We start from the raw sequence: 16,395 nt of genomic DNA, 5'->3' as shown, positions 1-16,395 counted from the left end.
CCAGAATAAAGTATGATTTAAAGAAAATCAAACTCATCCACCAGGGCATTCAGTCAACATCAACCGAGATAAGTAGATGTTATGTATTTTTCTATACATGAAATCACATTTTCATTTACTCCTAGAGCTTTTATTTTCATATATAGTTACTTGATTTTGTACCACTACTGCTCATTCGTTTCTTCATACCTTAAAGAAAAAAAATTAACTTCCTTCCCTAGAGAGGAACTAATGAGCTAATGACACCATATATAACATGTACTTATATTCTGGGTGTTAGTTCAGTGTTTCTCTAGCATCCTCTTCAGGATGATTAGCAGCTCCTGGGCTTCCTGCTTCCTGTCAGTGAGGACTGCAGATTACTAATCAGAAGAGATTAATAAAGAAATCCCACCCACAGGTATGTGAAATCTGGCTGTAACTATTGTGTTTTGGTGCAGTCACGCACAAAATCTAAACTGAAGTCAAGGGGTTTAAGAGAGTAAACCAAAAGTGCCACGTATTTAAAATACCATCTGAAACAGATATGCCTGATGATTTTTTTCCTGAAACTTTATTCCTGAAACCCAAGTGCAGGCTATTTAACCACCAACATAAACATGGTTTTCAAACTACACTCAAAACAGCATTTTCACTAACAAAAATGACAGTACTCACAAACAGCAATATTATTAATAGAAGAAATTCAACATTAAAGGGAATACTACCTCATAAAATTACTTTTAATGTGCCATTATTCTAAATAATGGCCATCCAAATTTTATTTGCTACATATCAAATATCACATTTCTAGAGGATTTAAACATTAAAAAATAACTATCAATTTGGTATTTTACAGATCATCTCATTCAAGGGTGCACACATGACAAGGGATATTCATCTGCTAGTCTGCAGTGTTTCTTTCACCCAGAGAAAATGATAGTAAATGGGAAAAGCAGTTCACAGAATTTCATTTTGAGATGTACTATGTGACTGGGAAACAAGTCCCAGTTGTGGGCAAAAAGATCACTTTTCACTTTTTTTTATATTTGCCATTCTTCAGTTATACTGTTACACAAGTAGATGTTCACGAGCCAAAGATCTTATCCTTATTGTTTAAATCTGTCACCCAAGAATTAGAATAAAGATCAAACAGAAAACTTCATGGCTCATCTGAAAATATTCACTCCATCAATAGGTGGGCTTAAATCATTTGGTCCATGAAAAATGGAAGGAATATAAAATAAACCCACAAATTATTAAATACATTTATTCACTAGATTTTCACTTCAGAGAATAAAGTTTGATTTTTCCTTTCTAAGTGGGGCACCTCAATGCTGGAGTGAGGGCAGTGCAAGATAATGCACCTGCTCAAATTTGATCATAAACTATGAAATAAACAAATACAAAGCAATGATGTTAAAATACATTCATTATTTGGCTCTGCAACCTTAAATTGTAGTTGGATAAGCAGTAGCTAATATTTAGATTGTAGGATATGGGTTAAAAGCAGTAACAATCAAAAACACTTTCCCTTTGACCAATTCAAGGTGTCTGTCTAGGAGGGTCCAGAACAATGGGATTGGCAAGTCTTTTTTTTACTGTAGAGATCAGTGTTCAGGAAAATGTGAACCTGGATTGGACCCATTCAAAATAACCTTTATTTTGCACAACTTGAGAACTAACATCAAAGATATCGCAAGACTGATTATGACCCAATATGGAGTGCTATCTGAATGATGTGGAAAACTGTACTAAGGAGACCCAAAGACAAATTCTGACTTCAGTGTAAAATGCAGATTCTAATTCTGATATTCTGTACACAGGGGTCCCCAAGCTTTTTTGCACCGCAGACCGGTTTAATATTGACAATATTCTTGCGGACTGGCTGACCAGGGGGTGTTCAAGTTCAACAGTGCATGACAGGGAATGAGGAAAGGTGCAGATGACTCATATCGTTTCCACTGCTGTACCAGATCTGACATTGGAAAATAAGGTGTTCAGCAAATTTTTGGCCATTAAAATTGAGAAATGGGGAAAGATGCATGGACAATGCTGTTGAAGGAAAAGATTACTTATGAATTAAATGAACATCAATCTGTCAAAGAACAATTTAGGGTATTCATCCCAAGTTTCTAATCTCAAACCTGGGCAATACAGAACATCAAGGAGCAAGTGAGTAAACATATATAAATGGCAGATAATACCTCCTTATTCTCAGGATGTCAAATTACTCAACATATTTACTCATTTATAAAATCAATTTCATGATCCTTCCTCATTTGACTTAACTGCTACTAGCTTAGTTTTCCAATATTTAACATTGAATTGTCAGGAAAGTGAGGATCATCCACCTTTCTCCAGACCAAAGACAGCTTAACCACAAGAAGAACGAACATATAATGTTTGTCTGATGGGGCTGGAGGTGGGGGGGGGGGAGGGATGATTTTTGAATAGTTAGGCAAGTTTAATGGATTGGATTTTTAAAAAAAAACCACCAATGGTTTGCTGTCTAATTTTCAACTTGCCATTTTTTGTCGTTGGGAGTGTAAATGACAACAAATGAAGCTGCACTTACAAGCATCTCGTCTCACCAGGTGGTACTAAATATAAATCAAAACCCATTTTCTTTTCTGTTAAATGACCCAAAGACTAAATTCAAATTTCCCGCTGCAAGTTTTATTTATTTTTATTTAAAGATACAGCGCGGAATAGGCCTTCTCGGCTCTTCAGGCTGCACCGTCCAGCAACTGCTGATTTACAATGACTAGTACATCTTTGGACTGTGGGAAGAAAGTGGAGCACTAGAGAAAACCCATGCAGTGCACAGGGATGGGACAGAGGGCGCCGGGATTAAATTCCAAACTCCAATGCCCCAAGCCGTAGTAGCACCATGCTAACCACTACACTAGATTGTTAGCAGCACCCATCATCAGCATAAGCATGAACAATTCTCCACAAATAAATCTGTCATCACTTGAAAGAAATTAAGTAATTCCAGTGGTTTGCAACATAGCATCATCTAAATGAGAGCTGATGTCAGTCAGCCACGCTGTTCTTGGCAGGAGGCAACATAAGAAGGGAAAAAACAAGGGAAAACTATCACAAGACTCATATTCCAATGACTGATGCAACATGATCTCTGGGTGTGACAGTGAGGTGAACTGAACTAAATCAAAAGGGCAACAAAAGCACCCTTCAGTTGCACTATCTGAAAGGCTGTAAGCCATCCTTTAATTCAGGAAATGATCTTACCCATTACCTCAATAAAGCTGGCAAAGACTTAATAGAAATGTCCAAAACAGCTTTAAATTAGAAAATGTCCATTGTCAGCAGAATATGGAAAACAGAGTTGCACAATTGTTGATGGTTATAGAGGAAGCTGCAAGCTCCTAATTCCTTCAAGTGCTTAACCCATGTATCTAGGGATGAACCTGATGTGAAAGCAATTCATTTTAAGGGCAATCTAAATTACAAGGATGACTTTCCTGCAAATGTACGGTATTTGTATTCAGAATAAAAGGCTGATATTTCAAATAAATCATTTGCAGTTGAAGGGCCAATGCCTGAAACCTTAATATTTTCTCTCAACAACTGACAGACCTGCTTTCTATTTTTTTTGGCCTGTTGAAACGTTACCATTACCCTTTAAAGTAGCACAAAGTTACAATCAAAACAAAAAGGCAAAGAAAGTTAACACCTGGAACTTATTTCCAAGAGTAGTTATTTGCATTTTGAACTGGAATACTAGAAATGTGTAGAAAACCATAAAAAACAAAGTTAACCTATATGCATGCAGGTCTCCCCATCCACATTCCAGCCACTACAATATTCAGCCCTCCATCTGGTTGTCTATGGACTGTCTATACAGGGTATTAACTTTTACGGATAGGCAAGGAGCATCTGCAAATCAGATCAACTTTCAGGACACCGCTGTAAACAAAACTGAAGAAAAAAGGTAGGGATATTGAATAAACTATATTTAAAAACAAATCTTTCTGACTGCAACTGCCTATTAGTTATAATATTATTAGAGTTGGGAAGGATATGAATCTTTCAGAACAGATTCACTTTTATCCACCCTTCCTCCCCCCCCCCCCAATGGTACTGGAAATGTGCAATCTATATACTGGACAGCCAAGTGGGAGGCAATTTAACTACCTCCCAGTTGTCTCAAAGCACTGTAAAGTAGGATGAAGTAGATTAGAGGTGGTTAGTGTTGGAGGAATTGCTGGATTGTTTGTGGTTATGAAGCTGGAGATCATTCCAAGTGGAGATGCCAATCTCCACATATATAAGAGAAAAAAAATGCAGTAATATATCAAACTTATCTGTCAGTATCACAGAATTTCATCATATTACCTTACTGTGGGAATATATCCATCGCGACTCTTTGCAGTTCAAACTCTGGTAAGCAACATGTTCCAAATAACAGAAATATCACAAAGACAGTGAAAAACCAGAAACTGCCTCAAGGTTCTATGATGTAAATCATTAAAATGTTATGGACAGGCATGGAAAATTACCAATAATAGTTAATGGAAAGCTAGCTTTTGGTTTTACAAAATAAGAATGAATTTTCAGGAAAAACAAAGTAGGGGACTTGATTAATGTCTTACAGAAGATCAAAGATATTTATTGAGTGAGAGAGTGAAGAGAAAGGGGCAATTTTAAAATGAAAAGCAAATGATGATGGAAAAACTTCCACACTCAAGAGGGATAGAGATTTGAAGTTCTCTACAATGGAATCAATTGCTAATTTTGATAGCAAAAATACAAGACCTTTCTTTGTTCACTGAAGGAGCTAATTGATATGGGGCATAGGAATATATTTGATGTCAGTTTACAGAAACCCACAATCTCACTGATTAGCATGATAGGCTAAATAACCTCCTTTATGTTACTGAAAAATTGAATGCTAGTGTCAATATCAAGAACAGTGTATAGCATGCTAAGAACTAAATGTGATTTAATGTCACTGTTCAAGAAAGGATACTTTGGAAACAGATTTATTTTCCCTGTCAGAAAGCCTAACTTTAATCCAGTTCCATATACAAGCAAAGTGAACTTTATGAATGAGCCTTTTCAGGGACAATGATCAAGAATCCCAATTCCATTAATGCTTCAAAGAGGGCAGATTGTTAGAAATTGCGTAACTGCCTTGGGTAGGCAAGTCTGTGTGTGCTGCATTTCACTTTCATGACCAGTGAATACAAGTAAGCAACTCACACAATGAGGAATTAACTTACATGGCTCAGAAAGGTCAATGCTGTCTACTTTGCACTTGCAGTTTAAACACAGGGTTATCAAGGTACTGAGAAATTGGTTGACGCTTGACTTTGCATTTAGCGATAGAGTTGCATAAAGTGATCACAAAGCAAAGGGATCCTATTTGAAGTAATTCCAGTCGACCCAATATTTAATTCCACCCACATTGGCTTGCCAATATGAAAGGAAGCTTGGGCCTCAAGCAACTGATCATTCTGTTTACACAAATTTGAGTCATCAGCTGTGAAGGGGAGTATTAAATCAGATGGTATAATTCAGCCACAGTATATAACATATGTAGCAATATCTTGGATATAAAAAATAACTGAAGACAATTTTTTAAGATACAATAAGATCTTCAGAGTACTGCGGTTATCCCCATTTTGTTTTCCATAAGAGGATGGAAAAATACTTCTGAATGGGTACTGTATTGAGATGTTACAGATTCAATCAGCACTATACGAGTCTTCCCTCACTGAGAAAAGAAAATATATAACCAATGATGGATGACCATGTCATATATCTAATATGGTGCCAGAGGTATCATATCAACTGCAGGCCTTTAAATTTAGCTCAATGTGGTATAATTAACCCTTAAAAACAAAAAAATGCATCATAAATTTACTTCTTCCGTCTTGAAGAGAAACGACGGCCACGCACTACTCTCCCAGATCTTGTTTTGGAGACATTGCCTTCCAGATGCCCACCCTCCTCACTCAGCTCATTCTCTTCACTTTTGACACTTGTCCCTTCACACTCCTTCTCCGTCAGGTGCTCTTCCTCACCCTCAGTCTCACTGGGCTCCTCAGCTTTGGACAAGCTCAGGTCACACTCCTCACTCCCATCCTGCTCTTCATCCAGCACCTCACTTCCCACAATGGAACCCGACTCACACACGTCAGAACTAATTCCTTGCTCCCCCTCCATTCTGTCGCTTGACACCTCGTTCTTTGTACATGGGCTGACAGTTAATTCACAATCAAGCTTTGAAACAGGTAATTCATCAATGATTGAACCACCTTGATCAATGTCATCTAGGCTCTCCTGCTGGAGGTTCTGCAAAGGGGGAACACTGTCTTTGTTACCTTCATCTACATGGGTAACAATGCCATCACCTAAAGGCGCAGGAGTTTCAGCTTCACAACTTGCTTCCTCCATTTCAGGGTGATTGTCGGTGACGCTGGCAGGTTTTAAGTCATTCTCTGGTTGTTTCTCACTTGCTGGTTTTTGATCATCTGTTGAATGAAGGTTGTTCACCACAGAGGCTGCTGGTTCTTGATATGATACTGACAAATAATCTTGGGCTCTTTGTACTTTGTAACTCTGTTTCAACAAAATAAATGACAAGAAGTTGGTAAGGATCAAACCTCAAATTACAAAAAGCGTTACTGCTCATGAAACAAAACTACTGTTGCACAGAGCAACAATCATTGAATTTATAAAAATCATCGCCGCCTTCTTTCAGCTTCACACCTCTGCTCTTTCCTGGTTAAGAATGTGGTGAGGTGACCAACCCCTAGATGTTTGTCTTGTAACTGATGTTACAAAAATTAAGAAATGTTCTCTTCATCTAATTTTCCCTTCCATTTTTCTGGGAATTATTTTGATACTTAACTCACTCAGCCACCAGAATTTATAATGTGGTTAAGAGCCCAACACCTATTAGGTTATAACATAATTTGTTATATGATGAACCTTAACACTATCCTCTACACAACTCAAAAATAACCCCCATTCATTCACTCGGTTCACTTAAGTATTAATATTGCATATCCTCAAATAACTTGCTACTCCCTCTCTTCCTAAATTGTGTAAGATTTCTGTACTCCTCTCATTCTAGCGTCTTGCAGCTTTAATCCTCACATCAGTGAAGAATGTTCTTTTAACTACCCAAATCTGAAGCTCTAGTTCTTTTTCAAAAACCTCCTTCACTTCTCTGTTCAACCCTTTGTCAGCTACGTTAACCTTTGTTCCATCACATTTCTTTTGTTACTATACCACCAATATGATAGCCAATCTTTTATACTCATCGCTGACGGACTCCATCTTAATATCACTACCAGTTATGAAAACCATGCACTTGCTTCTCATTTCTTCCCTATGACTACATTATTGTGTCTATGCATTGCAATTTACATCTACATCTATGAAATGGTTAACAATTCAATCATTTATAACATGATTAAAGATGGCTATAAAATTGTGACAGAAATATGGATTTTCTTTTACATGCATCTCCTTGATACTAGATGAATTCTACTGGAAAAAAATGGCATCAAAACACCAGAGTGATCATGTGAAGTAATTGAAATCATAGTTCACCTACCGGTAAACAGATTCACCCAATAAATGGGAACAATTGAGGTTTTCCATTTTACCAATGCTAACCTTCAAGATATATTTGCAAGCAGTAAAACTCTCAAAGTGCATTTTGAATTTATTAGGATATTTGTCCTGAAACACCAAATATTATTTGGATAGGAAACAATCCATGATGAAGTTACTTAAGACATGCACCAATGCACCTTCCTGTTTGTTATGTTGTTTAATAACAAAGTCTACAGAGTACTTCTTTCAGCCATCCATAAATCCTAATATACACTCAGGAAAGAGCCAGATATTAAAGCAATGGGTGAACAGTAGACATGGCATGGGAATACAGACAGTAACGCCAACACCAAAGGCTTATGGCAAGGTGTACCAATAAACTGAGGTCCAAGTGATGAAACTGGAGATCAGAAAAGTGGTCAGGTTTTATAGAATTTTTTTCAATCTGAAAGCAAACCAATAGCAAATTTAAAGCATTATTTTAAAAATACCAGGCATCATGTAAATGAAAAACAGGTTGCATAGCATGGAATTGCACCTAAAACTAATTATACTGGCATTTCTTTTTGCTTGGAACAGAATAGAAATAATAAAAATATGAAACTCTAAAGCTGCACATCAACCCTTGAGATAACAAAGTTATTTGAAAAATTCTGAGAAAATCATGTGTTTGAAAAACTGGAGATGATCAAATGTAAGCAGACATCTTTTGCTGCTGCTTTTAAACTCACTCATGCATCATAGCTTATACAACAGGGAAATTATTGGTTGTATTCAAAGCTCAAGTCTACGCAACAACAATTAGGAGTATTTCACTCATTTTGTGCTCAGAATTGGATGGCATGAAAGCAGGAATTCAGCTCGGAATTGAAATCCAAAATTGACATAACCTTTTGCTCAATTACTTTTTTAAAAAGTTAACTCTACAAGAAAGATATGGAACAACACCAAGATGTTAAAAAAGAAATGTGAGACTACATGAATTAGATAAAGCAGGCAGTTTCTAGTGTGGCAGACAGAAACTGAGATTATATACTGCAGAACAGCTCAGAGCATTGAAATGAAATGAGAAACAATATAAGGTGTCAACAACTGGACTGCAATAATACAATAGTTACTTCAAATGCAAAACAAACAGCACAGTAACCATGATTTAAACCAACATCAATGCAGTTCATAAATGCTAAATAGGTCACAGACTTGCTCCAGTTTCCTTCAAGGATAGTGTTATCAGTATTTCCTTGTTAGCATTTTGTGCTGAGGGGGAAATCCTCAGGATCAGTAACAGAATTGAACACATCCAGATCTAGCACAAGGATAGATGCAAAGCAAAGCTAACCTGGTTTGCCTAAACAATGTACCTCAGAGCCCAAGTCTCCTTTCCCAATTTGATTACACAGCCTCTTTGGGCAATGGTACTTCAATTATAATTTTTCAGTCCCAACAATCTTTAAATTCACAAAATTGGTATTCCCTTTTAGTCTGTTTGGTATCCAAATTGTTCATTCCCCCGCCCCCAACCAGTCAAGAAATATGTGGGCAAAAATGTATGGATCAAATATAAACCATTTCATTTTCATTTTAACCAGTTAATGAGAGGTACACTGAATAGAACAAAACTTCAAGAAATATGGCACATTTTCATCAGCATTACATTGGGAATTAATGTTAGCTCAGCACTTCAGAAACATCAAATGATTAGGATTTTTTTTAAAATTGGAAAGGTTCTAGTTGCTTTCACAAAACAGAGATGAAGGGACTTTAAAGCAAGTCTGAGACTACACCAAACACCAGAATTAAGAGGGGAAAAAAGTACAGAAAAACAGAGTGATCCTGCGGAGGGGAGAGGGCCCAGGAAGGAGGGTGGATGGGGTAGTAAGAAGAAAAGTAGTAGGAAGAGAGGATATTAAACAACAGATACACAAATCAGGTGGGTTGAAAGAGAGCAAGAAAGATAAAGGTAACAAAGAGAGAAAGGAAATAAAACACAGGCCACATTATGGAACAACCATCTAACCTGAAGGTTCTGAAAATGCATCAGTGACTTGCAGTGGGTAAATCTGGCAGTGGACTCAGAATGGTAGAATTTGTGACACAGCTTGCAGAGGAAACCGGTCACAGGGACCACAAATTCCTGGCCTGTGGAGGGGAGGGGAACCAAGACGATCACTATGTTACATTGAATGTGCCCTAATCATAAAAGCACACAAATCAAAATGGAAATGCATACAAGAAGATTTTTAAAAACAAGAATCAGCTGTATAAGAGTTAACAGAAAATTGGCACAATCAGCATTAAAAATTATGACTACATGTAAAAAGAAATCAACTTGCAGATTCAAAGATTGTATGGAGGTGCATTTGTGAAAGGTTTTCATGGTATTATAATGGAAAGTCACAATACATAATGGATACATACTGTTTTGGTACAAGAGCTAATTTGTTTATCTGTATTGATCAGGTAACTCTGCACTTACGGTAGGCTAAGCAACAAGCCAATAATTTTAAAAATGGAATCCCACTTCGTGAATAAATTGGCTCTAAATAACTTAGTAGGCAAATAACATGATTGAAAAGGTTGAACTTTGAAAGGTGAGCACTATTTAAATTTGTTTTAGAGGTTCTACTCTTCAGTGTATGAACTCAATGACTGAGGGATCAAAAATGATCATCAAAGCAAAAGTGATAACTCTCTTAGCAGCTTTCCAAGCTAATTGGATAAATTTGAGATAAGAATAAATATGCAAATATGAAATTTTAAATTATGTCTGAAATAGTTAAATTATGAAGCTAAATTGAACAATGTAAATCTATTTTTTTCTGAGTTTAGAAAGCTGCAGTGTAATGTGATTAAAATGATTAAAAAGATGTGATAGTAATTGTAGAGTGACTATTTCTTCTGGTGGAAATTTCATATTTAAAGGATCTTATTAATGCTTTCAGGAAAGGCCAGTTCAGTAGCACTTCTTTTAAATCTGGAATTTGTTCCTGCAGGGTGGCCATGGATAGTGGAGTTGAATTATAATTTTCTTTAAGTTGGCTAAATTTTATTAGGCATCAAGGGAAAAAATCAAAGATGAGAAACGGAGTCAAGTTATCCAGATGAATGGCAGGGAACAGCCCCAAGGAATCAAAAGACTGATCATTCCTTTGTGGCAAGGAAGAACTCATCCTGTTGTTTCTGTACAGAACAGGGAAGTGTGAAAACTGGCAAAAGAACAGCAGGAAGCAGTCAAACAGGATTTCAGAAAGGCAGTTAGGACTGGATAGCTCTGTTCTGTTGCAGATAGGTCTAAAGTATTGAACCTACAGCCATTGGAGAAGGCAGACATCACGACCCAGTCAGTCTAATCAAGGCAGATCAGAAAAATAGTTGGGGAAAGGATGATTCTTTAAGATTTGTTTTAATATGTAGAAATGTTACTTAGGGTTTTACATTTCTGCACTTTTCTTTAATGAGAGTTTTCCTACTTTGCACACTGACATTATGATAATCGTAAACCAACTATCAAACTCGGTACAGAATTTGCATTTCCACTTTATAATCTAACAATATACTTATTCGCTCTCTTCCTCCCAACAATATTGCTCAGTACATCACCAGTCCTTTGCAATCTATTACTCCACTGTTGTTTAATGAACTGTTAACTGCAATGAACAAGTCTCTGAACAGTTGTGTGTTCTATGTAATTGGTACAGCTGAGAGATCAGAGCAAACTCCTTTAACGTAGAAAGTTTGAGCTATCATAACTGATGGCAGCATAATTACTAGGTTATTTAACAGATAAATATCTGGTTAAAACACAGCATTGGTAAATTAAAATAATAATGATCATGTAAAACCATAATGCAAAACAGCCTTCGGAAAACAAGCACAGGGCACATACACAGTATAACTCACTTGGAAATCCCAACCAACCTCCTTAGATCCATATCTGATGTCTAGCAGAGTTCATGAACTTTCTTTAAACCAAGAGTGAAGCTATTATTTTTCAGCATCATTCTTGTCAATCAAACATCCCCCTTGGCTGCTTCCTGCCTTGACCTTAAAACCATATTTTGCTCTATCTTGCCAGCTCCTGTCCTCCATATCCTTTATGGAAGCATAATCTCCACTAAATTCAGCCGTCTGTCCACTCCCTTTGCAATAAACTGTTGACAAACCAATTTCCCTTCTTGGTATTCATAGTAGTTGACAATGTAATCTGACATTCCTTTTAAACCTGGCACTATAAACCTCAATGTTATCATCTCTACTGTTTAAACACTCCTCCAGGACAATATCCTAGACTGAACCAAATTATTTGTCACATGGCATTTCCTTTTTACTCCTAGAGCTAAACCTCAAATGCCTTTCCTCTCTATCACAAAGACCATCCATTTTCAATGCTAAAATATTCCAATTCTCTGCCTCTGCATCAAACATGTGTTGCTGAAACAGCCTTCCACCTTCCTTTCTCCATTATAATTGCCTATATCCTAAATGACATAACCCCAGTGTTTCCCCAATCCTGCAACACCTCAAATACAAATTTCTTATCTTAATATTCAAATCTTTCCATGCTGTTTTCCCTTCATACCTCTGCAACTTCTACTAACCCAATAATCCTAAGAGCTGATCACTTCCCAAACCTCTATGCTTTTAATCCACTATTAGAAGCTGTAGCCTCAAACATCCAAGTTTTCAGTTCTGCAATCTCAATCAACTTTTTCTTTTTTTTTTAAAAAGATTCTCTTCAAAACCTATAATCCTAACTAAACTTTTTAGTCCTACTCCTAAATTTCCTTTTGCTTGGTATTAATCTGATCAGGCTTATGTAAAGTGTCTTGATACTTTCATTATCTGGAGGCATTAGAAAAATCCAATTTATAATATTTGGAAAACCTCATTAAATCAAAGATTAACACTTAATTTAGAATGCTTGTAAAAACATCTAAATTGGTCTTATTTGGGTTAATCTATAAGGTATTAATGATGAAAGCAATTATCAACATTACTTTTTTTTGACTCACCATATACAGTCTCTGCATCATATGGCTCCGTCTGAAATTCTGACATGAAAGCCTAATGTACAAAACACATGTTTATTTTTTTCTCTCCATTCTAAAGTTAACATTTAAGAGATTGTAATTTCAATTTTATTTCAAAGAAGTCAAGCAATTCAGACAAAAAAAAAAGCTATCCATGTCGGGTTTCTTTCTGATCACCTCTACCATGCTCACTGCTGATCCCCTAATTAAAAGGCCTTTGAGTTCCTTCTCCCTTTTACAAGGGAAAATAGTGTTTATTCTAAAATTTTAGTTCTCTTCTTCAGTGGTCATCAGGGGAGGGAACGTCGACTCAGACTATGAGAGGCCTGTGTCGGGCATTTTCATGCCTTACAAGGCACAGATTGGAAGTCTGTGTGGGGCACCACTCCTCGCACAGACTAGAGCAATGTGTGATTAAGTGCCTTGCTCAAGGGCACAAACACGCTGCCACAGCTGAGGCTCGAACTAGCGACCTTGAGGTAACTAGACGAATGCCTTAACCACTTGGCCACGTGCCCAACAACTGGCACGTGGCCCAACAAGTGGTCATTATTCGCCTAATAAACCACTCTTTCAGCAGCACCCACGTTACACAACTGCCATCCTTTTACATTTTTTCTTCTGCTACTTTAAACTTAGTTCAGAGTTTTGCTTCTATGACCTCTAACACCATGACCAGTATCAAACTAAATATTTACCAATTTTGGCCTGATAACCTCATTATTTTAAAAGACTGCAATTTAATTGCAATTCCTTTGTTCCCTGGGAAAAGAAATTAAGAACTTAATTTCCATAATGGAATGTGCTAATACACAACAGCTGCTAGTCAAGCAACATCTTAATTTTAATATTCCTGCATGTCATTCATTTTTCCTGTCTCTGCAATATACTACAGCTCTGTAACTCTGAGATCTTTATACTCCTGTACATACTTGCCTTTTTGCCCCCTACACTAGTGGTCCCCAACCAGCGGGCCGCAAAGATGCGCTACAGGGCCACGAGGAAACAATATGATTTGGCAATATGAAACAATACAAGTCAGCTGCACCTTTCCTCATTCCCTGTCATGCACTGTTAAACTTGAACAACCCCCCCCCCCCCGCCCACCTGGTCCTCAAAAATATTGTCAATATTAAACCGGTCCGCGATGCAAAAAAGGTTGGGGACCCCTGCCCTACACTACCAATGATTGCTACACTTTTCCATTCTCCAAACCCCCAAGTTACAAAAATCTTTCTCTAAACCTTTATTTTGATCTTATTTAAGAATATTCCTTAAAATCATCTTCTTAACAGGAAGATTTGCCTGTCTTATCATGATCTTGTATAGCTCAGTGTCAAATTTTGTTTGATAATGTGGCAAAAAGCCTTTACTACATTAACAGTACTATACAAGAGACTTCTTGCAGTAAAACATTAAAACAAAAAGATTCTACATTTTCACAATCGAAAATGATATCTTTGGGTTTAAGAATATTAACATATCAAAAAATAATATTGGTAATAGAATAGCTAAAAATAAAGCTTTAACTCACCCATACCGTAAATGAGCAATTATTGAATCACTAGGAAATACAAAGCACTCTGAGATCATATTGACAAACCTGATGAGAATCCCCATCACTTAAACATTCAGAGCCACTGTCATCTTCAGTCATTCCTTCTTCATCGTCTTCGTCAAAGCAACCAACTGCATCAACAGTGATCATATCCTCTGGATCATCTTGTCCAGTTTGATCTTTATCCAGGGAACTACGCTGCAGCTTAACCTGAGAAACATACAATTCAACAATGTACCATACTTTTACACAACTAGTACATTGATTTATTTTTTATCATTTGCTATTTCTCAAATGTCCCATGTGTAGATCTTCTAATGACATTTTCTCACTCTCTTATGTGGCTTTCAGTTTTTCCAGTATGTCAAAGAATTGATCATATCTGGATTTTTAATTAGCAATCAACAATATTAACGTAGTAGGGAGGTGAAGAGAAGGAGCTCAATAACACGCTGTTTTGAAATGTCTTTTAAGGCAAATAAATTTTTGATTCTGCTGTCGTGGGACAGGATGATGAAGAGAAGGGCGAAAAGGACAGATCCTTGGATGCATCTAGAGATATCAGATTAGGAAGAGGAGTCACCACTGGAAATGCTTTTCTAATACCTCTACCTATTTGGTTATTTTTCATATAGAAAATGCATTAATGACACAAATACAAGTATAAATCCAAGTGTTGCAAAGCATTTTAAGTTCAGTTAATTAAAATCTTGTTACACCAGTCATGGTGACCATGAAACTATCAGTGGAAAAAAATGATTTATTCATACTAAGAAAAAAAATCTGTTTTCTTAGAGAATATTAATAAATAGGTGACTCCTGACACACTGCAATGCTCCTTTAACCACCTTATGAACTGGTCTAACATAACACTCAATTGTGTCAAACTGCTGTACACATGGGATTACCTTCAGCAATCTAAAATAATTCTGAATGTGATCTCACATAAGAAATTGGCAAGCTTGTTGAGACAGACAATCTTTTTCTTTACAGGCTTAAAAGGGGTGACGAAAGGACAATGGTTCTCATGCTGGGAGTGTACAGAACTTGAGTTACAGGCTCAGTATAAAGAGTGGGGTAATCAAGATTGAGACGAGACATTTTTTTCATCCATAGAGTAATGAATCCATGAAATTCTCTACACAAGAGGTCTGTGGAGACCTGGTCACTGAGCATGTTGAAAGGAGAGATTGATCAAGAGAAATGGGTTAAATGCAGCAAACTGGAGCAGAGGCAAAAGATCACACATGACTTTGCCGAGTGGCACAGAAAGCTATTTGGAAGAGTCATTTTCAATCTTGTTTGGAGCCATTAAAAATAACGAGCCAAACAGTGTTTCCTTGGTTTCTTTAACTTCAGTCAATAATCTGGACTTCAGCTTTGCTTTGTGGATGTGCAGTCTGGGTATCTAAATCTGCTCAATCTGGTCACATCATTGACCACAAGGTCAAATGTAAGTGTGCATAACCCCTATCTTTGCAGAAAAACAGAGTTGGTTAGAAAGCTCATATTAAGTTAATCCAACTTATTTTCCCCACATTCCTCTTTTGACTCTTTCCATCCCTACCCTCATCTCCTTTTTACTACCCACCTCCACACTACAGGCAATCTACAGTGGCCATATAAGCTGCCAATTTGAATGTCTTTGGGATGAACGTCACAGTGAAAATGCACGAACTCCACATAGAGAGCACATAAGATCATGTTTGAACTCTGGTTTCTGGGCTCTGAGACAGCAAATTCCTAGCACCCGCATCTCCCCAGAGTCCAAAATGTTTCAGCTTCAGCATTCAAACAATTAGTAAATTGGAATTCAAATATACTCAAAGGATGCACTGCACATAGCTTATATTAGCCAAGTTTTGTTGTGGAGTTGAACACACAATTTATTCAAAACTAACAAAACCAAGACCAGGGTGTCAAAGTGGGATCCTAAAGAACATGTCCTATCGAAGTAAATATTCAGATAATGGTTTCTTTTGCATTTAAAATATTTCAAACTACTTTGGTGTGAGTATATCTCAACATTTGCAAAAATAAACTGCCTGCCCAACTCTCTTCTATTTACATAAATCACAGATTTACACAAATCATCATAAAACACAGACTGGTTATGACCTCTACACTCGTTCCTAGTCCGGCAAATCAAATGAAATTCTCATTAGTGTATTCAAGTCAATTCATGTTTTTGACATATTAACTACAACCTCATTCATCACTGCCTCTATCTAA

The 16,395-nt window shown here is 36.9% G+C and overlaps 1 protein-coding gene across 3 annotated transcripts in view; it reads right to left on the bottom strand.

Annotated features, from left to right (window-relative positions):
• Window positions 1-200: 200 nt before the first annotated feature.
• Window positions 201-16,395, bottom strand: part of LOC134359873 (cip1-interacting zinc finger protein-like) — a 54,673-nt gene continuing 38,478 nt past the window's right edge. For 2 of the 3 annotated variants that reach the window (XM_063073652.1, XM_063073653.1), the window contains 4 exons: window positions 14,209-14,373; window positions 12,588-12,639; window positions 9,593-9,714; window positions 201-6,570 (listed from right to left, as the gene is read on the bottom strand). In XM_063073652.1, the coding sequence (XP_062929722.1) occupies window positions 5,869-6,570; window positions 9,593-9,714; window positions 12,588-12,639; window positions 14,209-14,373 (1,041 nt within the window). In that variant the 3' untranslated portion in view covers window positions 201-5,868. The remainder of the gene's footprint in view (window positions 6,571-9,592; window positions 9,715-12,587; window positions 12,640-14,208; window positions 14,374-16,395) is intronic. The other variant, XM_063073654.1, reaches the window with a different exon arrangement.

Source organism: Mobula hypostoma, chromosome 21 (genome assembly GCF_963921235.1).
Source record: "Mobula hypostoma chromosome 21, sMobHyp1.1, whole genome shotgun sequence".
Taxonomy (NCBI): Eukaryota; Metazoa; Chordata; class Chondrichthyes; order Myliobatiformes; family Myliobatidae; genus Mobula; species Mobula hypostoma.
Note: the sequence above shows the minus strand (reverse complement) of the source record. Positions and strands in the feature narration are given on the sequence as shown.